The sequence below is a fragment of the Tauraco erythrolophus genome, chromosome 14 (assembly GCF_009769465.1).
Source record: "Tauraco erythrolophus isolate bTauEry1 chromosome 14, bTauEry1.pri, whole genome shotgun sequence".
NCBI lineage: Eukaryota > Metazoa > Chordata > Aves > Musophagiformes > Musophagidae > Tauraco > Tauraco erythrolophus.
The window spans coordinates 9,427,378-9,452,580 of NC_141478.1; the positions used below are offsets into that span (position 1 = coordinate 9,427,378).

Consider the following 25,203-nt stretch of genomic DNA (forward strand, 5'->3'; position numbering starts at 1 on the left):
GCCAACACTGAAGGTATCCTCACCCCAGCCAGATGGACCTCTGCTAACATAGGATGCAGAAGCACATCAGAGCACAGGCCAGAGAGCCTTGAGTTGCTAAGCTTATGTTCACCCCAGAGCAAGAGGGTTTAATTAGTTACTGTATTGGAAAAAAATGGAAATCAAACTGAATACAAGCATTCTGAGATGAAGAAGTTCGTATGTATTGTAGGAATGGTTTTGTTCACAAAAACGGTTATTGTTGAGGAAGCCTTAAGGTCATTCTGCTCCACAGCTGGTCCTTGAGAATTCATGGATTTTTTTGATGACAACGCAGAGTGCTTTGGTGAAAATAAGTGCACTGATTTATTGATTGAGGGAGGAGCTAAACATGTAAAGAAACAGTGAAGTTGTGTCGAAGAAGGAACACAAAATTTTGACCGTTTGATTTATCCTGATTGGAAATATTGTGTCCTATTACTATGAGGACAGTGTGCAGAGGGGAAACTCACTATCTTCTTCCTGATTTCCAGGATGGTCTGGAGAACTACCAACCTTCCACCCAAAAACTTACTCAATCCATAAAACCTGTTCTCTGTAATTCTTAGTATCTCTTTATTCTTTAGCATAGTATCCATACTTTCACACAATATTTTGGGACACTATGAATGGCCCATGTACAAAATTATAGAATTTAAAGTAATTTTGAATAAGAGAACTTGCTGATTGCATTTTAGACCACGTTACAATCTTATATTCAGATGAAGAAAAGAAGCATATACCAAAGCTATGGAGATGAACCTTTTTTATTAACAAACACCCCTTTTATTTTAAGACAACTTCAAGGAGCCAAGTAAACAGTCAAAATTATCATATACACTAAAATCAGTTAAGGCCTTTTTCCAAACGCTATTTTTTGCCCAGCTTACTATAGGAGTTATCTGGCATTTTCTTGTTTTGCGCAGGGATGCATATAACATTTAAGTACTAAGAACTTTTACCATAACAAGTATCTGATTCCAGAATGGATCAAGAACTGAATTGGTAGACAGTTCACTGGAATAATAAAACTGTGAAGTACCAAGTAGCTTGTTCATCAAAAGTATGATGATAAGAAATGGTCCTTACTGTAATTAACAGTCACCCATTCTTGTTTCTATTGATTCTAGAATAAGAATTCACAACAAATATTTGCTAATTAGAAGCAAATCAATGCAATCCTCACTATTAACACATTTACACTGTGGTTTGGTGTTTTTTTTGTTCAAACACAGTGTATTTTATTGCTTCTAAAGTCATATATGATTATTAAAAGTCATGATTGATGGATCTGATGTCTTTGGTTCGTCACTCTGAAGGGCTGGTATCAAGACACTTTCAGCAGTCTTCATAAAGGATTTCATCCACTCGGACATCATTTTCTGCCACAGGCACTGATTCACAAATCTGTTCCCTAAAAGCCAAGGCAATCGTGTAAGGCTTTCCAGTGGGATGTTTCATGCATCTTTCAAGATAGGTATCATAATATCCTTTCCCTCTTCCCAATCTGTTGCCTTTTTTGTCAAATCCAAGGCCTGGCATGAAGATAAGGTCAAGACCCCCTGTAGAAAAATGAAATAAACATTAGTGGATGCACTGTGGATTTCCTGATGGCTTGACTACATCCACATGACTTCAGACATTTGCGAAAATGCAAGCTTTGTGTTTTGTAAAATGCTTTCCTCTCTTTGATCAGATGAAAAATACTTTGAATACTAAACCTGTAAATTTACATTTTCAACTTAGCAATTGCATACTAGATCAGCTCCAAAATAATTAGACCTTGAAAAGCTAGATGGAAAAAACCCTATCTTACAGCAAATTTATTTTATCTTTTTAACCCCACACTTCCAAATACTAATGATTATGACTCTAAATCCAGGCAGAGATTGAACTCAGGGAAATTAAATGCTGGAGGAATCAGAAAATCAAATGAACTTCAACATCAGACACAAAATAGAAAAGGAAAAAAGAATTAAAAGATGCATAAGAGACAGATCGAGCATGTCCTCTTGACGTAACTGTAAGATGTCATGAATCTTCATCCAACCTCCCAAAACCAAAGAGCCTTGAATACAACATATTCTGAAAGTGGGTATTTGCCCTCTTATAACAAGATCAAGATTTGAAGTCTTGTCTCTTCGCAATGTCAGGTTCCTCTCCTCCCAAAGGACTTTCTTCCTGAGTCTCGAGCAATTTTCGCTGTTGCTCGGGCAGCACACACAGTCATTCTGCTTGCCTGCCCTCAATATCCCTCCTTCTGGAGGAATGTATGGGTTCTCCAAGACTCTTCTGAGATTGCACTTCGTTGGAATTCCACATCAGTTAAAAAACTGAAACAAGCTGCATAAGCTGCCAATCATCTGGACAAAACAGACCCCACCGGCTGGTGAAGCCCTGACAAAAGACCCCCCCCAAGCAGCTCCTGAGGAAAACACAAGGTCAGCTAAGCGCTTTTCCTTGCTTTATTCATGCTCTGTGAATGGATGTGGAATGGCCTCATGCCAGGTAGCCAGCGACAATTTACACCCGGCTGCCTACTTGTTTCAGGAGTTGATTCACATCACTGCCAGGTAGGCAAAAGAAACCGGCTGCCACGCTGAGCGACTGCCAGGCACGGGGGCAGCCAGCGGGCGGGCTCCCATTACTTATGCAAGGCTCGTCCGTTTGGCGTGAGAAGTCTTGCAAGGATATCCTCTGAACAAATGGGCTTGGCTGGCCTGGTACTGACCGCTGAATCCAGGAACATCCCGCTTACTAGTTTCACAACGCAAAGAAAGTCTTTCATTACTCGCTGCTGTAGCAGACAGGTACTTAAGGAGAGAAGGGCAGGAACAGTAGTGGAAAGCCAGTGAAGGCTAAACCACGGCTGACACGAGTTTGGAAAGAAAGCAAATATCAAGTCTCAGTCCACTGCTTCTTCCGTCTTACAGGAATGGTACTTGGGCTTGAGCAGCGTTTCTATGGCTAGCTTCTGCTCCTTCAGCAGGGCTAGGATGTGTCAGGTATTTTGCTGCTTTTCCTATGTCCAAACCTACTCTCTCCTGCCATTTTGGATTGAGCTGCTCTCACTACAACTAGCTGAGGAATGATGCCCAACATTCAGGGAGATGTGTGGGAGCATGTACTGGAAGAGCCAGAGCTAAGCAGAGTTTTTCAGTTTCCTGGGAATCCCAACTCAGCCAGGAAGAGTATGTTAAAATTTTTCATAAGACCAACTCATTTGCATGCAGTTCCCAGGATCCTGGAGATTTCCTTCCAATGTTCATCATTTAAAGAAGAGTCACTCACGTGAACACCCATCCGCCATGACCTGATGACTTAATTAGAACATAGATATAAAATATGCGAGGCAACACAGTGTGAGATGCTGGGAGAAGATCAATCTCACAAATCTGGCATCATACAGATAAGAAGCATGTTTTTTTTGAAGAGGTCAGGAGAGAAGGAGGAGGGAATTAGCCAAAGGGCAGACCACAGAACATTACTGGCTGAAAAAAAGGGAACCTGAGTGTTTTACCACACTGCAGTCAACTTTTGACTCATAGGACAGACAAATGGCAAGTGGCAAACAAAGAGGAAAACAGGCACGAGGGCAGAAGTATGGGCTCCCTTGAAAAGAGATGCCATTTTTATGGTATTACCATGTACATCATGTTGAAGGTACCAAGCCACATCTCCTCAGGTTGCAAGTACAAATACGTATTTGCCAATTGTCAGGACTACCACCTAGACACCGGCTGATCTTCTTCCCATTAGCATGGTCAGGAGCAGATCCTGCAGGTCAAATCCTCCCCATGTTACTCCTGTGCTCACTACTTCCCCTCTCCATCATCTGCCTCACATTGGCTTTGCACAGCTATTCAGGTGGCCCAGAAACCAACATGTGGCAAACTCTGATGGTGCACGGAAAGAAACACACTCTGCCTTACCTTTTTTTTTTTTAGCTGTTTTCACTTTGTGTGACTGTCATGGCAAAAAGCAGGAGACATCTGCAGTCACTACTGTTGGCCGGTAAGAACGCACACAAGGGGCAAATCTGCAGAGTAAAAAGGTGCCATTTCTCCTTACATCTGTATTACAGACAGGAAGAAGACAAGTCAGGGGAAGAAGCACTAAGGAAAGAGGGAACCAGCAGGAACAGTACCGGGAAGAAAGATATTTTCTATGTAGTCTAGCTGATAGCACAGGGCACACTCGATTGAATTCAGACGTATTAAAGCACCATGTTTTCTTCTGGGTACTCTGGAGAAACAGAGTCTGTTTCAATGAGTCAGTTCCTCTACCATTATGGATTTTTTTGTGCTGAATAAGACTGTGCAAATCTCAATATGAAAAATGACGCTGTGAATACTGTAGTAGTTACCCTTACATTTTTCTTCCACTGGAGCTCTGCAATACCAATGTCTCTGCTCTGACTCACAACGCGCTGTCTGATATCCATGCGTCTCACACCGCACAAGACTTAAATAAAATGCCAAGCCAGACTGTTGGTAGAAAAACGACTCAGTTACCCTGTGGGGAGCCCGAAGGCAGTTAGAGCAGCGTTAGCCCCAAATCCTACCCTGGGAGCTAGAATGAATAGCAGAGAGCTGCACGGAGAAAACACTTCCCCACCACGTAACTTGGGGAGCAACAAAACCTCTTGCGGTGCCTGCGGCAGCACGGGGGAAAAGCTGTCACAGGATGAGAGGTGACACACAGATGAGACCAAGATTGCAGACACAGATGAGACCAAGATTGCAGACACATAAGATTACTATCAGCAGTGAGCGTACAACAACAGGATGGCAGGTGAGGGGAAGAACATCTCACCCCTCTTGCCATGGGTCCCTCATGCTCCCAGGCTCTTCCAGCCCCCCAGGGCCACCAGTTGCCACTCAGGATGCCCCACAGCCTTGCTCTGTTCTCGCATCCTACTGCTGTTGCTCCCACAGACCGCTGTGTTAAATGGCATCTGCGTCCCTGGGAAGACAGAGCAGGTACTTCGGCATCAAACACCGTATCAGTTTTTGGTGCTTCAAAAAACACTCTAAGGGACGTCTCGCATTTGCCACCTGCTTCTGTCCCTCTCCTTGTAATGTGCGCTGTCCCCCATGTGTCTGTAGTTGTTAACTGGTGGTTCTTGGATCCCTGAGAGTCCTGTGACTACGTGCCAGGACCCCAGGAAAGCACGCCCAAAGTCAAGAGTCTTTTGCTATAGGTAATCTGTGCTTCTCTTGGTATACTGGCATGTGGTCTGCAAGTTGCTAAAGGTTGAAAAGGCTGAAAACTCTGTCTTGAGCAACAACGTATTGCTCCAGCTTCTATGTAGAAAATATCAATGCTTATATGCCTTAATTAAGATACTGGGTGTCCCAGTAAGGTTGGCAATTACAGTGACAGTCACCTAATACTTGCTGTATCTATGACATGAGCTCTTGTGGCCACAGCTCCTTCAATGTGTAGCACCATGCGTGAAATAATAAACCCTGACATCTATCAGTGTGGGCATACATCCATGCTGACATGGCCACACAGGTTCCACTTACACTGCTAGATACAGCAGGACCAGAAAACAAATTGATTTACAGGATCACAGGTGGTCAATACAGTTTAATTGTCAGTACACTGTCTGGCACAGCTGGTCCCAGTGACACCCACGCCTGCTCCAGGGGACAGGATTCCCATGGCCAGTAAAGACACAGGAGTCCAGGTCTGGATCCTTCCACCCTGGGCAGTCCTCCTACACCAACAAAACTGGTTTTGCTCCTCCAGACACAGACACAGGCTTTCCTGCCATGTGCCAGAATCTGCAACACAAATCCTTAAACCAATGCTACAAAACACTGCTGTGATGGTTTGCCATAAGGCCTCATGTTATTAAAGACGCCACAAACTGGGGAAGAGATTAAAAAAAGCAGTATTGCCTTGGGACCACAGAGGCACCGTGTGAGACCAATAAAAGAAGAGACAGGCCAAGTTCTGTGCAGTGTGGACAGGACTAGCCTGTGCCACTTAGCCCTGTGTTATTTAGCAGCGTAGATGCAGTCATAACTTCAGAACCTGCCATGTGGGTGTACAGGCACCTTCTGCTTGCACTGACTTGCATACATCGATGGAGACATGGCTTATGTCACAGAGAAGTGAAATGACTTGCCCAAGGACTCAGGAAACATGTGGCAAAACTACACGCAAAGGGCAGGTGTGCAAGCTGCACGTCCCCCAGTTTAACCAGCAGACCAGAACGTTAGCATCCCCTCTCTGGTGTTTTAAATAGGAATACAGGGTTTCGCTTCCTCCAGGCAGCTGCGGTGAATCTCCCGAGTTCGGCAGTGCATTTCTCATTACCCTTCATGATGATATCAGGTTTGATTTGTTCCCCAGGGAAGGATTTTCTCCTTGCACCTCATTACCTCTCTTCTTCTTAATCTGATGTTCCTATTTGAAATGCCAGACGGCATTTTCAGAAGTGTTCTTGACAATGGTTAATTACAGAAGAGTCCATCAAACTGCACAGACACAGGTCGTGTGAAGACTGCCGGGGACTTGTCCTGCCCTCAGAAGGAGCAGCCAGCATGACCCCTCTCCTCTCAGGTTTGAAGGGGCTCCATCAGCCCGCTGCCACCTGCCATGTGGGGTCATTCCTCTCCCCCTGCACAGCTAGATAGTACTAATGGAAGATGAAACCAAAGTACTCTGTCATCCCACCTTCTCATCCCTTGCCGCCACTTGCTCTGTGAACACAGCAAAGCGCCTGAGACCCATCAAAGTGGGTGCTGGGACTGTTTTGATCCTCACCTCCAAAGCACTTAAAAGGGGATGAGGCAGAGGCCGAGGTGCAGCAGCTCCTGTGTCCCTGCAAAGAACGGCAACGTGCTTGCAAAAATCATGCGCACAGCACGGACGCCTTCTGAGCTGGAGCCTGCGAGGGGTGGGCAGCAATCAGCTCTGTACGCCACCGCTGCTGATCCGACAGCAGCAGCTGTGCAGTTTCAGCTTCTCCCTGAAGCACAGAAGTTGGTGCATCATTTACGATGTCCCCACAAGGATGGCTTCATCCTCCCAGCCTGGTACCTCGGGCGAGAACGAGCTTTTCAGTGGTTGGGGTTTTTCCACGCACAGCTCGCGCTGCAGTGGTAGTCAGGGACTCCTCCTGCTTTGCTCTGATTTAAATGCTTACAGAAGATGCAGGACCAGAAGAACCAGGACAAGAACAGCTTTCTGTTTAAAGGAAAGGAGTGTCTATGGTGCTATGCATGCCATAGACAATGTCAGCTCAGCCTATGCACAACCGCTGTGGAGCTGACAAATATTTGAAAGCTGTTCATTGACAAGGAGTGAAAGCTCATTTCGGTCCTTTTCCAAGGACCACAATGGAGAAAAATAATCCAACCCTTCAGCAGGAAAACCTTACTTTTCAGAACAGAAAGGGTGCAGTAACCATCTGCTGCCTCTGTATCTGCGACTCTGGCACAGAAGAAAAAATTAATCACTTGATCCTAACACTTAAAGTATCAGTCTTGGTGACATGTAGGGTATGAGCCAAGGAGTTGGAATAACTCAGAAAGTTCTAATTAATGACAGAGTTGTTACTGTAACTTTAACTATTGTCAGCATCAGCATAGTTAGGTCTCTTGGGTAGGTGTTAGCTGCTCAACATATACTCTATAGGGCACAGATCATCATCTTGTTCTGTATTTACACAGCACCTAACACTGTGGTCTGGGTTAAGCACCAGACCTCAGGGAAAACAACTCCACAGATGTAAATATTTCAATTATGCTGCAGCAAAACAAATCCCTTCCCTTTTACGACTAGTGCTAATCCTCGTCCGTAGAATGCCTGGGGTGCCCCTCACACAGATCCTGAGGTTGCTAACAGCTTGGTACTTCCTTCCAGATAAAAGTTTTCTACCCTTTGGAAAAAACCTGCCCTTGGTTTCAAGCGCAGCATCTCTGCTATTACACACTTGCCTTGGTATAAGGTCAAAAAGGGAAATGTCAAATCTGTTTATTACAGGTTTAATCCAGATCCTACCAAGGTGTGTGGCTCCTGGAAGGGCTGGGATTGCTTCCAGAAGAAACCAACTCCTTATACTGACAAAGCTCTGGAGAAGCCAGATACTGTTATATCCCCAATCAAATGAGCAAGGAGACAAAAACGTTACCCTTTGCGGCAATTGATAAACATTTGAAAAAAAGTCATTCATCCAGAAACAGTCATGCTGACTTCTTCCGGTAACGCAGGGGATCGCACACATAAACAGTTACATTGCCTAACTTTGCCCCAGCCCGTCTGCTAAAATGTAAATACAATCCCTTAAAAAGAAATGAAACTTTTATCTGACAAAGGAAACTTTTATCTGATAATTCCTATTTGCTCACATGATACAGCCTTTGAAAATCAATATCAGAAGCTCAGCATGGATCCTCATCTTCTTGGAAACCTAAGCTACAACGCAGAGGATCAGAGCCTCAGTTACTGTGTATCAGCACTGCCCCACTGATTCCCTTCTGCACTGACCTTGGGAACTACACGGAAAATATCCCGAGTTACTGACACAAGCGAGAAAAATTAAGTCTTTTATCTTGCAAATATTTGTTGTTGGTTGTTTGTAAACAGCTCTCCTCTAGTGTTTTTCTACAGCGCTCACTTTGTAGTCTCCTTATGATCCCAAACAGTTACCTAACAGGACTAAAAGTCATGTTTCATATTAGATTGAAAAAACAGCTCACTTTAAACCGCAGTCAGTAGCTTTTCCTCCAGGTGTTTCCCCTGTGTGCACATCTGTAATTGTGCAGTAGCACAGCACTTCACCAGGACTCACTGCTTCCTAACTATTCATAGACATCTGCTGCTTTACAAGAAAAGCCAGAGAGATGCTCACTTTATATCCAGCATAGCCAAGCACAGGAATCAAAAGTGAAAGTATCACATCCAAATCCCATGGGCTCTATCCACAATCTCCTGTTATAGGGCATGCTGTGAGGCCCTCAAGTCTAATGCTCATCCCATCAGGGAGAAATGCTTTCAACACATGGAGTGATCATTTGCTTTATTTTCATTCCTATTTGTGGATGGGAATTGCAGGCACCAGGAAGGTTTTGTGTCCTTTTGTCTTCTAAAAATCTTTCTACCCACATCCACGTGCACCAATCTACCTTTTACATCCATACGGATGCCAAGCAGACTACCTCCTCTGCAATCCACATGCCCCAGGTAATTGGTCCACTAGCATGACTGAGACAGCTTCTGTTATCACTCCAATAAAATATTTTGCAGAAAATAGAACCATCAGCAGAATCTACAAACAAGCACTGAGCAACTCAGCGTTTAACTGTCTACTCATCCATGTCAGTGCTTCGCATCAGCATGAAACATTGGTCTCCACAGTTCGCACTTGCCCTTCTGCACTACAGCATAATAAAATATTCATACTTCTCGCCGAGAAGCTACATGATAGCCATCAGTCAAACAGGTTTAAAACAATGGAGTGGCAGCCACTCTGCCGTTATTAAACCTGCAAAACACACTAATAAAGCCGTTTGATCAGCTCCCGTGCTACCAAGCTGCGACCAAGCAAACACCCTATTTTGAATCCATTTAAAACGAAATCTTATCAATTTAGCTTTTGAAAGGTGCACCACATGGCATCAGCTGTAGTAGGTCAGCCCTGCACAAACCAACCTATCCTGCTCCACAAATACATATCCCTTCATGTGGCATCAGGGAAGCCAGTGTATAAGGCTCAGGCTTGTGTTCGAATTCTAGCTGGTTTCACAACGTAGGAAGACTGTGTGAGGCTGTAACCATCACACTCATTTCCCCTGAGGTTTAACTTACAGTCAGCTGAGGTCTAGTGTCTCATTTTCAGAATTTGCCAAATGTCTACTTAAAAGAAAATTTGAACAAGTACTTTTCTATTTCGCTATTATTCATCAAGTCTACGTAAGCCCCATAAATAAACCATAATCGCTCAATGCCACCTACAAAAACGTCTGGTTTTGCAAATTCAGAGTAAAGGAAACACTTTAGCTATCAGTCTCTGAAAAATTATTTATCTGCTTACGATATTCAGATATGTGAGCAGAGTTAGGACAGGCTGATTGGGAAAACATGGGCAGTGGAAAATGTCTGGTTCAAAGGCTTGCACCTGGGTTCTCCTGTGATCTTAAAGCATCGAAATACTCTGAAACAAGATGTACCACGGAGTGACTCCAAAGAGAGGACAAACGGCATTAGAGCCACTTTACAGCACATCAACACATCTTGTTAAATCAGCAAATGCTGACTGCAAATCTGCTCCTTTAGAGACTCACAAGGCATTGGTGCTTGAACTGTTTATGTCAGGATTGTCATAACATTGCTGCAGCCTAAAGTACAAAAATCTTTCTGTATCTCTGTGTTTTTACATGAAATTCTTTAAGATCTTATCAGCTACGCTTCCCATAGTGTTTATCTGAACGTGTGCACTACTTCATTTCTTCACTCTTGGTCGTCTTTTGCATGCTGCTGTCGGGATATTTTCAAATCAAATTATGACAGAAGTGAATCATTTGGGGATTTTTTTTCAATGCATAGTGCACTGCTATCAGTATTTCCAACGCCCTTTGACTCACTCAGCAGACAGCCTATCGCAAAATATGCAGAATTGCTTGTGAAGTATGAACAGTTAAGACATCAACTTCTCCGTCAGTGTCTAAACCTGATGCCTGTAAGGAGTTACACCGCTTGATGGGAACATCAGGCATGCTCACAGGCAGGATTTATTGAACACCTGGAGTCAGCTGGTTTGGAGGTGATGGCACCTTCGCTGTTAGTGCCAAACATGTTAACACCACAACAGGTGAGAAATCCCGCTTCTTCCATCACAAGATTTTATTTTATCTTTTGAAGCTTGCACAGCTTAAAAAACCCGACTCTCCCTGGAATCCTCCACTTCCCTCACTCCAATCCATGATTTTTTGGAAACGTTAGGCTGGAGCACTTGTTCTCCTGTGTGTGCAAGTATAACGCCTGGATGAGATTTTAATTATAAGAAAACAGCCTAAATGACACCAGTGCTCCATAGTAAACATATGGAATGCTGACACCTGCCGGCAAAGGGCTTCATGTCACTCCTGGACAGGAATTTGCCCTCCATCTACACCCCAAAAACTGATTCCCATTTCACACGTGCAATAGCCAGCGCAAGCAGGAACCGAGTCCAGTTACGATGCCAAACATGAAGACCAAGAGCTACCCTCATACCGTGAAACAGCGGCGTGAGTCTCCTGCTCCCTGAAAGCCAGTGGCTCTCGGCCAGGTCCAAGGAATTTCCCACCGTACAGGGGAAATGACAGTGTATTTTCAATCTCAGCAAGGACAGTGGGGATTAACGGTGCCAGGAAGACAAATCTGTTGTAGCTGGAAAAGTGCTGACCAGATTTAATAGCCCACTAAGCTGGCAGAAGACCAATCCTAGGAAAAAGAAAGGAAAAAAAAGTAGTAATTTTCTGCCAGATTCATGAGCTGAATCTGCTCAGTGGTGAGTACTGGAGAAGGCGCTGGGGTTGGGAGGACGATGGGATCACTGAGCTGGAAGCAAGAAAAAGGCAGCAGGACTGGCTCTTCTGGCACCAGCCGGCTCAGCTGTCTCACCAAACCCCGTCTTCCATCCACATTACCATACACAGGTTGGCAGCAGGAAAAAGCTTCCTCTCCTGTTCTCCAGATTGCCCAGATTATGTGCAGAAAGGCACTGAGATGAGCTTGGTGCTGGCTCTTCCTTTCCAAAAATGAAAATAAAGGGAGACAAAAATGTCTGTTTGGATTAATTACGGCAGCCAGAGATAGTTGCATGTTTGCATTTCCCCGTAAGAGTTTGTTGTACAGACTCATGCCACACTCCAGAAATGAGCCTAACCTCTCATTTGCTTTTGAGAGACTCCTGTCTCTAGGAAACAGTAGGAAGAAAATGACAATGCTACTGTTCACACTCACTGTAGCAAAATTAGCCCTCTTTGAAACAAAATACTTGAGAGTCACTTGCAGTGAATGTAAAGTCCTTGCCTATGTTGCTTTCACTTCTCTTTGAACTTCAATTGATCACAGCAGAAGTAATCTTTTTAGTTGTTTCGCTGAGTGCAAGGACAATGTTTTCTGCAAGAAGGCAAACATGAATGTGACACTTAAGATGATTACAAGGAAAAGCACTCTTTTAAAGCCTTAATGAACCTTATGAAAGCAAAAAGCTGTAGTGTTCCAGAGCTCTCAGCCCTCCAGGTTCACTGCAGGATACCCTGGCACAGGCGATACGAAAATTAAACCACGCAGCGTTCATGGTTTAGTCTGCACCAAGGAAATTCAAGACATAAGGACACCAAAGGGCGTTTCAAAGTGATGCCACGTAAACACATCAACTTTTGCATTCCAGAACATTTTTTCAAAAGCTTTTCAAAGAAAGAGATCTCTGTAATCACTTCATACCTGCTTCTGAACAGAAGCATTGGGAGAAGCTCAGCTTAAAGTGTCTGCATTCGCCTAGGAAATCGGGTGCTGATTGTTATTAAGGTGCTTCAGAGAGTTGTGGAAGCTGCTGCAGACATGAAGGGGAAGGGCAGACTCCAGCTGCAGGGGAGAGCAACCCCAGCACCGGATGGAGACCAACATCTTTCAACTGAAGGCTGGGACGCAGAAAAACCCTGAGGGAAACAGTTGCTATCACAGCTGGGTCCAACACCTGAAATATTTTATTTCCAAGCAAGTATTTCCCTAGCTCTATCTGTTACAGGACATGCTACATAGAATAATGTAAAATTATTAAATGGATCTTTAATACTGAAACAGGTATTTTGGTAACGGCACATTGTTGCAGGATACCTATGTGGAAACCAGTAAAGAAGATCTGCCCAGTGAGCTGATTCGAAAAGCAGTGTTATGGTATATACAAAAAAAATTTAACTTCTACAGTGCCATTATATGTATTTTTTACCTGGGCATAAAATGTTCTCTCAACCACCTTTTCTCCAAAACAACATTAGAGAGATTGCAAAGGTTGAAAGAGTAATGGCTGGAACTCTTACAGATCTAGAACAGCTTCTATATGAGAATAAGAAAATGGACAAAGTCTGATAGAAAAAAACACAATTGATATAATACAGGTTTAACCAAACAATGAATAATAAAAGAAACTAAATCAAACATCCTTATTTACTTCTCATCATAGAAGAATGAGGTATCACTTGAACTGAGAAAAGAAAATTTAAAATGAATACTAGGAACATAATATTTCACACAGCATAGGAACATAATATAATATTAACATAATAAGGAACATCGTATTTCACATTACAGCTAACTAACCAGTACAACTCACAGCTGTCAGAAGGCAGCGGAGCCAAGGGCTTAATGAAATTATATCAGATGCTTAGAGCAACGTTCCAAATGCCCACAGGTACAGAGAAACCAGAACCCGTTTGTAAAGGGATAAGCCGGGGACTGCAGCTGCAGAGGTAGGACCAAAGTTCAGTTATTGCTACAGAGCTACAAGTTGTGAGACGCTGGATTGTACGGCCGGTGCTGCGATCCTGCCCCATGTGGGGGGAAGCATCCTCTCTCCACAAGCAGACTCAGCACCAGAATGTAAATGCCTCACTTGCACTGAATTTGTTCTCCCTATGCATATCAAAATACTATGGCTTATTGTCTCCAAGCAGAAGTTCATTCCAAACTTTAAATCATTTCATTAAAAAATAAATTACATTAAGAGCTAAGTCTCGATTTTCAATTTTGTTTCGTGCCATGCTCTCAGGTTTTCTTTTTTATGACCATTGTAAAAAGATTTTAAATTATAATCTATCCCTGGACATGTATTGTACTGTAAGTTTTAATCAAGTCTCCCAGAGGAAAAGAAATTCTAATAGTACCCTCAATCACTTTACAATCTTGTTTGGGGCTTTTTTTTTTGGTGTTTTCCTAAGCAGTAATATTTAACATCTCTGCTTCTCACATACCTGTATGTCATTTATTCCAGATACATTCCAATCTGCATATATCTCATTTAAATATTCACAGTTATCCCTGAGCACTATTTACTACACGTCCTTTTTCAGAATGATTAGCATCATTTTGTACAGTCCCGTTACGCCTTCATGTACAGTCCCGTTATGCTACACAACATCTAATGGAGCTGAAGTTGCTTATCAGTCCTTCCCTGTGCTTCACAACAGCATTTTCTCCTTATATTGTTTTTTATTTCCAAACTCTAATGTGCATCATATTTCAAAACCCTCCCATTTCTGGTGCATCTTCTTTTTGGGGGGGGGGCAAGTTGTCATCTTTTCTTTACATCCCATTTTATTTTGCAGCTGTAAGTTAAACCTATTCCTCTTAAGACTGTATTGCCACCACTTCAGTCGCTCTTGTAAAGAACTGTGCTAAAATTTGGAATAACTAAGAATACTGATGGCATCACAAGGCCATCAGTCCTGGCAGCAAACGTAGCCTCTTTGAATGCATGAATAAACAGCAGGAGTTTAAAGACAGGTGACAAAGAGCTTCTGTGGACTAAAATGTTCCTGCAGGGCAGATCCCAATGACAAAGTTTAAAATAGGGCTAATGGTCACTCAGGAATAATTTCAAACTACTTGAGGTTGCTTGGAATTGTAGCCTAGAGGTAGCCAGCATTTTCCTTGCAAGAGGGTCATGCATCCCGGCATAAATAGCCCTTATGAACCAAACACAATCCACGCAGGTAAGCTGTCCCTGTCTGTTTCTGCTACCAGAATTGTTATTTATGTTGTAATTTATGCTACAGTAAGTCTCAAAGTGTTTTGGAAGTTGTAAAGGCAGAAAGACATAACTACGCTAGCCTCAAAAGCCAACATCTAAAGAGTTATGTGGAAACAAAGCTGCAGGAAGTTGCTGCTAGACATACGGTAGTATTTCCCCCCTTTGTTTGAAATGTGGATCTTTCCTTATTATTAATAACAAAGTATACTGTTATTTAAAGTGTGAATTACCTAGTTAACATTTCACTAATTATCTTGAAGTTACCACACAAATACTGTGATTGGTAGGCCACCAAAATTTCCAGTACTGAAAATGCTGCAAGTCTCCAAACTAAATTACAAAATAGAAGTCCAGTTCTTGACACATTCATTTCTGAGAGCAAATACACATTATGCTTTAGAAGAGCAGAAGCAGACTACCCAGCATTCTCCATTATACAAGATGCTGACATTTTTCAGCTTGGGCATTTATGCCAAACTGCGGGGGCAGTTATGTTTCTTTTATTTCAGGCAAAATGGCTCACTGGTTTCTAAGAACAAAGCTAGCAAAAAACAACCATGGGGAAAGCTCAGTTGCTCCACACTTTGAGGCACGAACTTGGAACCTTGCTCATAGCACCCTCTGTGTCAATGATGTGGCTTTAGCCCTGTTCAAATACATCTGAGCTGGGCTTATAGAATGTTGTAAATGTTTTAAAACCTGCAAGGACTCTGCAGGACTTTTGTTTCAGTGGCTGCTCCTAGTCCCGCTGACTGGAGCTAGACTGGGAACCGAAACATGGAAGGAAACGAGGACTGAAGTTTCACTAAGGTTTTTTTTTTGGCATGCCACCCGTTTATGCAACCCCTCATCACCAGCTTCCTACCAGCCCTTCAGTTGCATCAGTCCAAATCTGCGTGGTGGCCCTGTCTGAGAGAAGAAGAGCCTTTTATCGGTGCTGGGTTACTTCTAACCAAGACTGGTTTCCCAGTATAGCTCCCAACACAGTTGCAGGGGCATCTGTCTTGGCAAAGGAGAGCAGGGGTGGGAACCAAGAGGAGAAGAGAGGGCAGCAGTTTATTTAATCATGCACTGCCCAAAAGAAACAATCACAAAACTATGTGTTTTGTACTGTTTAGAACAAGAAGTACTATTTAGCGAAGGAAGAGTTTTTCTAAGCCAATGAAAAAGAGAAAGAAGCCAGTGCAGTGGGGAAGGAAATGAGTAAACCGGGACGGGGAATCTTGTATGTCTGGAAGCGGACAAATGAAAGAAGACAAAGCACATGACCTCCTCCCTTTTGGCTGAGGTAAGCTATTTATGTTGGCCCAGCTGCCCTTGAAATGACAGGCTAGGACTGAGAGCAGGAGGAATGGAGAATATGGTGAGAGAGGCCAGAGAAGGACACTTGGAGAGGGAGATTCAGATAGGCTGGGCAAAGAGCTGAAGGATGGAAAGGGGCATTATGGTGGCAGAGAAATTAAAGCTTGGAAAAGGTGTTCTAACCCAAGGATGAGACAAGTCTGGGAAATTATCATTTTGGAGGGAATGGAGAAGAAGCCGTAATGTTTGCAAGAGCATGCAGTGGTAGGACAAGGGGAAATGGATTTAAACTAAAAGAGGGCAGATTTAGATTTGATAAAAGGAAGAAATTCTTCACTCTGAGGGTGGTGAGGCACTGGAACAGGTTGGCCAGAGAAGCTGTGGATGCCCCATCCCTAGAAGCGTCCAAGGCCAGGTTGGGTGAGGCTTTGAGCAACCTGATCTAGTGGAAGGTGTCCCTGCCCATGTGTCGTGGGTTAGGTTGAAAACTTCCTCCCAGTTGCTGGATCAGCCTAAAACCACGACACCATGGCAGGGGGGTTGGAACTAGCTGAACTTTAAGGTCCTTTCCAACACAAACCATTCCATGATTCTATGATTCTATGTTTAGAAAAACAAGCAGACGAGTCTCTGTTCACTGGGGGCAGCTCCTCTGCACCACGCAGACTGGAACCAGGATCCCAAGCCTCTGCTGCTTCTCCATCAGCAAATACCAGTTAATATCTTTAAGTCATTGAAGGTTGTAGTGATGAAGAGCCCATACAGAAATGAAGACCTCCGTCTCCGTACCAAGATTTGAAGGATGCACGGTAAAAAAGGCCTGCAGCTCTAACAGAGAGAAAGCAAATGTGTACTTGTTAGTGGCATTCATTAACAGCGAGCAGTGTTCATCTTCTGCGTCTTGGAAAGCCCAGACCATTGTATCTGGGTTCATTTTTGAATGGGTTTAGAGTCAATGAGCAAGGACTATGTAACAATGTACTTAAAGATCGGGGCAGATAAAGAGGCTGAATTAAATTTGTACATAGTCCTGTTTCTTGCATTTCTTAGGAGAGCACCTCACAATCCCTTAGAGTAAGCAGACTGAGAGCCATAGTTTCTAGTAACTGTTCATTTCGCATCAAAGAAAAAAATCTAGGCCAAAAACCCGCTCCTCATCACCCAGGTGAATATTTTAAAAGTTGTCTATAATTTATTGTACACCTTCAACTGCTAGTCAGTAGTTCAGTTCAGTTATGAACATTTAAGCATAATATCTGCTCAGGTCCAAAATTCCAGATGAGATCTCTCCGTCCAGAGTTGGCCACCTGCCTCCCTTTAAAGAAGCCCCCTCCAAGAATTTTAGCATATGGAGATACTCAATCCAGCCTTTTCTTTTTTTTTTTTTTTTTGAGTCCCAGTACTCATAATCTCTTTTCCAGAGGAATAACTTAGCTTTTTACCCATAGTTCTCAGCGCAGGTTTAAGTAATAAATAACATTACAAATGAGGAAACCCATGTCCAGCCCGCTGAATCACACCGCCTCGCTAAACCACATTGAAATTAGAGCTGCTGGGGAAGTGTCCTTTAAATTTCTGTAGGAGTTATGATAAAAAGCAAACAGGGAGCATGGTTTTATCTGATTTACTCCTTCCAAAGTTGTGCAAGGCATCTACACTCCTGTAAACAATTACTGCAATCTGCCTGAACTTTCACCAAAAGTATTACCTTCGGCAAAACCCGATACTGGTGCACGTTTATACTTCTGATGGGCCAGGATACAAATGGGAATTGGTTCCTATTAAGAAATTGTACCACTGTCAGAAGTTGTCTAATTCTTTCAGCAGGTATAGCTGGAAACCAACAGTGTCATGCACCTACATACACCCCTACTCCAAACAAAATATCTGAACTGCCTCCACCCTGTTCTTTCTGTTACTGTGCCCATTTAGCTTAAAGAAAGCAACTTTTTGTATGAGTTACTGTCACCCGTGCATAGTAGAGAAGTTGACAGACTCTCTGCTACCAAAACTGCAGTGATTTTTATGTCAATAAGGTGTAATGTGGCGTACTGCCAAGACGAAAATGGGTAAACTCTGATACAACAGAAGAAGGACTGTCTCCAAAAGGAGGGGTTCATGTCGATTCAACACTGCCTTTAAGTGCTACCTAAGACTGGCAAACTCTATGCAAAAATTATATCTAGTCTTATATTTGAGCTATTCTTCACAACAACCGTGCCTGAAGTTTTAAGGACAGTGTGAATTTAAGCTTTTTGTCATGCAAAATGAATACACTCAGAAATGACATGACTTATTTATGTACCTGCAGGGTATTTCTTGGAAATTACATAGCAACTTATGCCAGCAATGGGAACACTACTAATATAAAACCATGTTATCTCCGTATAACAATGTAAATGCCTCAGATCACCACAGTATTTGATAACATCACAGAGATAAATGTTTCATCTATGCATAATTCCAACAATGGAGGATGGATGTAGTAGCAAGGCAATTTGCATTCCTGCAAATGTACCCTATGGCTATTGCAACTGTGGCTAGTGCCCAGATTGCCCAGCTGGATTGAATTGATTGAATTTCCTAATTAAGGTTTAGACCCTGCCTACAAAAGGTGGGCCATTTCCTCTTGGTTGTGGGAGATGTAATGGCATTCTTGGAGCTGCAGTCTGGGCTGGTGAGCAGCAACTGGTGACCCTGATGTGATATGTCTGAGAGACCCTGAAGACTGTGACTCCCTCGCTGGAGCCAGAGTAGCCAGAGCTGGAGCCAGGGCCGGAGTGAAAGTCCTTTGGTAAAGAAGGTAAAGCTGCAAGCTCTGATGTGATGCTCTCACGGAAGGGAAGTGTGCTGGAGTTGGAATGAATGGACTGGGTCTCTGCTCACTGTAAAGCCTTCACCTTCCTTTAAAAACAAAAACTGGTAAAACAAAAGGGGGAATTATAGCTATTGCAACTGTGGCTATTGCCCAGAATGCCCAGCTGGATTGAATTGATTGAATTTCCTAATTAAGGTGTAGACCCTGCCTACAAAAGGTGGGCCATTTCCTCCTGGCTGTGGGAGATGCAATGACATTCTTGGAGCTGTAGCCTGGGCTGGTGAGCAACAGTACCCAAGTTCAAAAAATGTAACAGCTCACACAAAAAATACAGCAAAAAGAATGTAAGGACACATAGAGATGCAGTGTGGGTTTCTGTGGAGACAAACTGGGAGGTGGGAGGAGTGTGATTATACAATAGTGAAAAAACCCTAAACTTATTCTCTAATCTACAAAAACTGTCCAAGGATACAGGAACAAGGTCTGACTTGCAATTCAAACTGAATTATTCCTAAGTTACTGAGTACAAACAGACTAAAATCGAGCTTTGGGCAGAACAAGCCTGATGTGGACATACACCAGTTGTTACAACTGCTGGTTGTAGCTCTCTTGGCATCTCTCTGTAGACTGCAGTAGCTCTTTTGGCATTGCTCTCTGCCCATAACCATATCTCAGTGCAAGGAACGAAACAGCAGCTCAAGAACTAACCAGGTACCAAAGCTTGCTCTTGCCTTCCCCCATCTCCACTGCCTGGACTGTCCCCAACAGGTACATCTCAGTGCACTCTACAGCAGGTAGTCCTTGCTCCCATCACAACTAAAACTGTTGTGTGTTTACTCTGTGATCGCTGTAACAGACTTGTTAAATTCAATTAGCAGCACCTCATCAATAGTACAAAAGCTTGTCCCAAGTGCCTTAACTAAGCTCAGTCAACAGAACCCTGGACATTTTAAGAGTTACCTTCAAAAGCCTCTAAATCCCATCAAAATACACAAATTGCTGACAAAAATTAAGAAAACAAGTAACAGTGCCAAATATTAAATGTAAAGAAGGTTGTATGAAGAAATGAAATCCCTTGCTAGCTAAGATGGGGACACAAAAAGGATTCTGAATTGGGAAAGAGGTAGAGATTGAACATAAAAGACAAACAAACACAGTGAAATGTTCTGGGAAAGTACATTGGCATCCCAAAGCAAATACAAACCCAAGTTCAACCAACCAGAGGAATATAAATGTTATGTTCCTTTATCAAGCATTAAAAAGCTGGTGAGTCTGTGAGGTGTGGAAGCTGTCTGCATGGTGAATTTCCACCTAGAGAAAATTCTGCCAGACTGAGGTTTCAAGCATGAGTTCAACACGAGTTTTCCATTAGCAATATTAAACGTTTCTGCAGATGTTTCACAAAGATATTAATGCATTTACAAAAAGAATGTAAACAATGAATGCAGACACAGAAAAAAGAAAGTTTGTTTACAAGTCTGTAGAAGTTGGGGAATTTTAGGTTAAGAAAGAGAGAGGTTATTTTGGGACCAGAACACACATGCCACTAGCTAGATCTAAACAAACTTTTCACTTTTCAACCCTATGAAGAAACCAGTGTTTGAGACAGAATTATACGGTCAAAATAAAAATGTGAGAGAATAATGATGAAAAAGACTCAGCAATATTCATCCAGGCCTACAAGAAAGTCCTTTTATTTTCAGTCTAAGGTCTCAGTCCGGAGAGCTGTTCTGCATGGGCAGGCTCCATATCAGCACTGTGATTCATCCATGCAATACAGTTTGCAGGGTCAAAGATTTTAGAAAATTCTTACGTCAGCCTACAGGCATCACCTCAAAAATTCCCTACCTTTCAGGCAGTACAAACTGAAGTTCTCAGAGAGAATCCCCTATGACTTTCAGTGGCAGCCCAAGCCACTCCCGGCAAGCCCATCTCCTCCACGAGCCTCTATGTTATGCTTGCTGAGTCTGCACTGAGGATGTCCATGAACCAGATAAGGGAGTTGATTTATCTGGAGGGGTGGGTTTCCTTCAGCTGGATCAACTGTGCAGTCTTGTTCCTGCCCTGCTGGTGTATCACAAGGGTGGCACAGGGCAGAGGAAAACAGCCAAGACAAAGTAGCATCTGCTTACATTGACTTAAGCACCTCTAGGACATATAAAACCAAAGCCTAACATTTCATTTAACTCTTGCTATCAAGTTATTTCCTGCTGGACTACAGGCTACTGCTGCTCAACAACCCCACACCGCGGGGAGACAATACTCACCACCAGCAAGAGCCTCCTCTCGTGCACTGTCATCATCACTCGGCTGAAGAATATTCCAGGATGTCAAAGCGAGTGAAGAAATGTCTTCGGCGGATGATAACTTCAGCATGTCCATGTGATTGCTGTCAGGCTTGTAACGTGGGATGAAACACTCTTTGCCTTGCTTAAAAATGTCCTTAATGATTTCTTCTGTCTGGATTTCATCTGGCATGCTCAGAAAGATTGCAATTCTTTTGGATTCTTGGTACTTGGGATGGCAAATCACCTACATGGGAAATTGATGTAATCAGTTGATGAACAGTTTATTAAAAGATTGACTTACTTTAATTAAACACACCATTGGAGCAAAATATCCATTGAAAAGGGTAGCGATACAAACTACCACACATCATAAAGAGAACAAACCAACTTTGTTCCCTACTCCAACATTTCTATCATCAGCAAAATCAAAATAGGCAAATTTTTGCAGCCAGTGAACAAAACATTGTAACAGAGGTTTGGGCAAGAAAGAAGCAACTTTGGAGACAATCTCCTGATCATTTGAATATTCATGCCACATAGTGTGGACATCCTCCAATGCCCATCACCACTGGAGAAAGATACTGTAGGTCAGAACTACCAGCTTATGCAAGACGGGAGGTTTTTGCATTCCTTTTCTTCCATCCTTTTTATATACTGCATCTCTCATCTGGGCCGAGGTACAATGAGAAGTGCATCAATGATAATAACTCAAAAGAAAATTAGCATCAGAGCAGATGACTGCAGAGCACAATGTCTTCCAAGACCAAGTCCTTCTTTCTTTTTTTAAACGGAAATGCCTTCCCTACAGCAAGTTTAGATACATGACTTCAAACATCACCTGCTTCTAATAGGTGATCTTATTACTTCACGTTTTTCAGAGCTTGAAGGAAAGATGGCCTTGCTGTTTTTTTGATTTTCACGAGGTTCCCTGTGCTGGGCTTAGAAAAGTCTGAATATAGGAAAGAAAATAAAAAATGCTTATATGGTGAAAAAGCATTCACAGATTCATACCTCACTACGTCTCTGCCCCATTCCAGATTGAATTTCACATTAAAATTTGAGAGGTGGTTTTTAAAAGCTTGCCTTCTTATTCTCTAGTACCTTACATATTTTGTTTGGACAAAACAAATACAAATGTGTCCCTTCTTACTTAAATGTGATTTACTCTTTTTCTACACACTTGCAAAAATCTGTCCAAAATATCAGACAATTGAGAAACTGTGCTTATCTATGGAACGGAGAGCACCAAATCCTCTGCTTTGCGTTTGCATAACTGCAGGGTAACTCGCTCTTCTGAGCTTTAGCCTTTGCCCTGGCCCTGTTTGGAGAGATAAATGCTGCTATCCAAGTTGAGATACAGTTCTCACTCCCTTTTTTGATTTCTTTCCAGCACAGCCGTTAAAAGCCCAGGTGAAATATTCAGAGGATGGATATATTTTTGTAAGGCAAAAGAATAAAAGAAACACTCCAGACCGAAATATGGTAGTGTGTTGCTTGGCCATAGAAACGTCTTAACAATTCAAAACCATATTTTACTTCCTTTTGTAATTTGCCCAACCTTAAATACAGATTTTTCCAACTAAGTGATTAAGCTCTTAAACAACAGAATCTCCGTGGCAGCCTTTGTTTGAAAGAACAGACTATTTAGGCAAATTGCAGACTCCAGACAATGCCTGTGCTTCATGTTGAGGCTTCTCAAGGGTTTGGGGAAGAGAGAAATCCAGACACTTTTCAAAGTGGTGCTGGGCACCACATAGGTCCAATCTGCTTCGATGGGTCCAGGAACACGTTGATTATGCCGTATAGAAAAAAATGAGGTTGAAGATGTAAAACCACATGCTAGCAGGAAGACACAATTTCAGATGTTTTCAGAACTGTGAAGAACTATGACTCGGAGCAGTTTCTGAGAAGAGTGACACATTTTCCACACTTACCAAATATTATTTGCCCTTTGTTCACCAGCTGAAGCTGTTTTTGCAGAGTCAGAGCATGCAAACAGCATGACTTTAATCATGAACATAAACATTAAAAAAGAATAATCATCCAGAAGCTAATTAAATACTAGTGGCTAGGTCAGCCTGTGAACCAATTTTACTTTGAATTTAAATTTCATCATTTTGAGATGAAATTTTACAACTACAAATGTTGTTCAGGTGCTATAAAATAACTTACTCACTTTCATTAAATGCAAGCACTGATACATGTTATAAAGCTACATTTTCGGCCTTGTACTGCTCCAAATATTTTCTCAGCATTTTCAAAAATTTCTTCATGTCTGCTGTATTACCCTCCCCATAAAGAAGCTGACTCTACTTTCTGACACTCTGTCTCAAGCAAGCTCGGGATCTTAAATTCATGTCAGATTATTGAAATGGCCAGATAACATCAATTTATAGGTCATATTTCCCTATGTCTTCTTTTAAGCAAAACAAAAGCTTTATCTTTGTGTGCTCTCACTGGCAGAAATGAGTGCTCTGTTGCTGGGTTTATCAGCTGCAGTTAGAAAAAGGCTGAGGGCTCCTAAAAATTCGGTATTACATGGGCTAGGTGCTTATAAAGTTGGCAGAGGACTCTGCATTTTTGGAAAGGATGCATGGCAGTATTTTCTAAAAATTGAGAGATTTAAGTCTAGGATGTGTGATTACTAAAATGCATTATCATGATAGCAGGATTGCTTTTTTTTTAAAAAAAAAACATACCCAATGAAAAAAAAGGTTACATGAGTGCCAGTTAAACTTGTTACGACCTAAAGTTTCTGTGCTGCCATGTCTTCATGAGCTCCTCTGGCAGAAAAATAACAATATAAATGTAGATCGTCTAGAAGTACCCGCTGGTGCTGCAAAAAAAAAGGAGGACTGTTCTCTATTACACGCAGTGACTGCAAAATAAAATTTTATTGCGTTTATTAAAATGATAAAATACATCTATATAAAAATTTTGTAATCGAAACGCAGACAGGACATTTCGAAAGTACATGTCAATATCGTGCTGTGCTAGGATAACAGTTAGGTAAGCCCTGCTTGATATCCTTTAAATAGTAAAAATTATATTAGAAATAAAATTGCATGGAAGAAATACCACTGAAAGACATAGAAGGGGAACGACAGCCAGTTAAACAAAAGGCCAAATGACGACAGCTGCTAAATTTTTATACGCAATGGCCAGGAGCTGGCCGTAGAGCCAGCCCGATGTGACCCACTGGAGAGAAACCCCCCGCGCACACACCAGGAGCCCCGCCGCGCCGGGGGGCACGGCAGACCGCCTCGTTTCACGGCTTTAACGGGATGATGGCTGTCACCGACCACGGCAGAGCCGCCGGCGCCGGGCCCCGGCGTACATCCGGCGCGATGAGCGGGGCAGGCGGGGGCGAGGCGGAGCTCCCGCCGCCGCTCCCGCTCGGGGCAGCGGCCGAGGAGCGCGCCGGCCCCCGAGTCACCGCGCCGGCCCCCGGCGGGGCCCGGAAAGCCCCGGCGGGTCCCCAGCGCGGGGCCTCGGCTCCCCCCCCGCCCCCGGGCCCGCTCGTCTCGGCGGCCGCCGTGCGGCCCCGGGGCCGCGGCCCGCACCCACCTGGCGACTGAGCAGGCGGGACTGGCGCTGCTTCTCCGCCGCGCCCAGCGCCCGCAGCCGCCGCCGCAGCTCCCCTCGCAGCGCCCGCTTGGCGGCCCGCAGCGCGGCCGCCGCCATCTCGCCGCCCTCCCTTGGCGGCTCCATGCGCCGAGTGAGCGCGGCCGCGGCGGCGCGGGCGGGCCGCGGGGGCGGCGGCGGCGCTGCCGGGCAGGGCTCCGGGGGAAGGGCCGCCGCCGGGCCGCGCTCGCCGGGTGCCCGCCGACCGCGGGGCCGCTCCTCCGGGGCGTGGGTGGCCGCTATCGGCCCCTGGCCCTGGCCACCGGCCGCCCGTCGGGGTGCTGGAGGGGCAGCCCGGGCCCTTCCAACCCCCTTGACTTTTTGGTCTGGCGTAGATTACAAAGAATTTCCCCTTTCCTAATTCGGATGTAAAAGGGAAATTACATTTCGGCGGGATG

At 43.6% G+C, this 25,203-nt stretch overlaps 1 protein-coding gene across 1 annotated transcript; it reads right to left on the reverse strand.

The window, feature by feature from the left end:
• Positions 1 to 1,273: 1,273 nt before the first annotated feature.
• Positions 1,274 to 24,892, reverse strand: MTHFS (methenyltetrahydrofolate synthetase). The gene is made up of 3 exons (XM_086620509.1): positions 24,749 to 24,892; positions 21,161 to 21,425; positions 1,274 to 1,580 (listed from the first exon to the last, which is right to left on the reverse strand). Exons 1-3 carry the CDS (start codon positions 24,890 to 24,892, stop codon positions 1,357 to 1,359), a joined length of 633 nt encoding a protein of 210 aa, XP_086476635.1. The 3' UTR covers positions 1,274 to 1,356.
• Between the last annotated feature and the right edge of the window lie 311 nt (positions 24,893 to 25,203).

Coding starts and splice junctions, on each gene's coding strand:
- MTHFS (XM_086620509.1), bottom strand. CDS start 24,892: ATGGAGCCGCCAAGGGAGGGCGGCGAGATGGCGGCGGCCGCGCTGCGG. Junction 21,426..24,748: donor CCCGCCTGCTCAGTCGCCAG/GTGGGTGCGGGC, acceptor TTTCCCATGTAG/GTGATTTGCCATCCCAAGTA. Junction 1,581..21,160: donor AGAGGAGGCTCTTGCTGGTG/GTGAGTATTGTC, acceptor ATTTTTCTACAG/GGGGTCTTGACCTTATCTTC.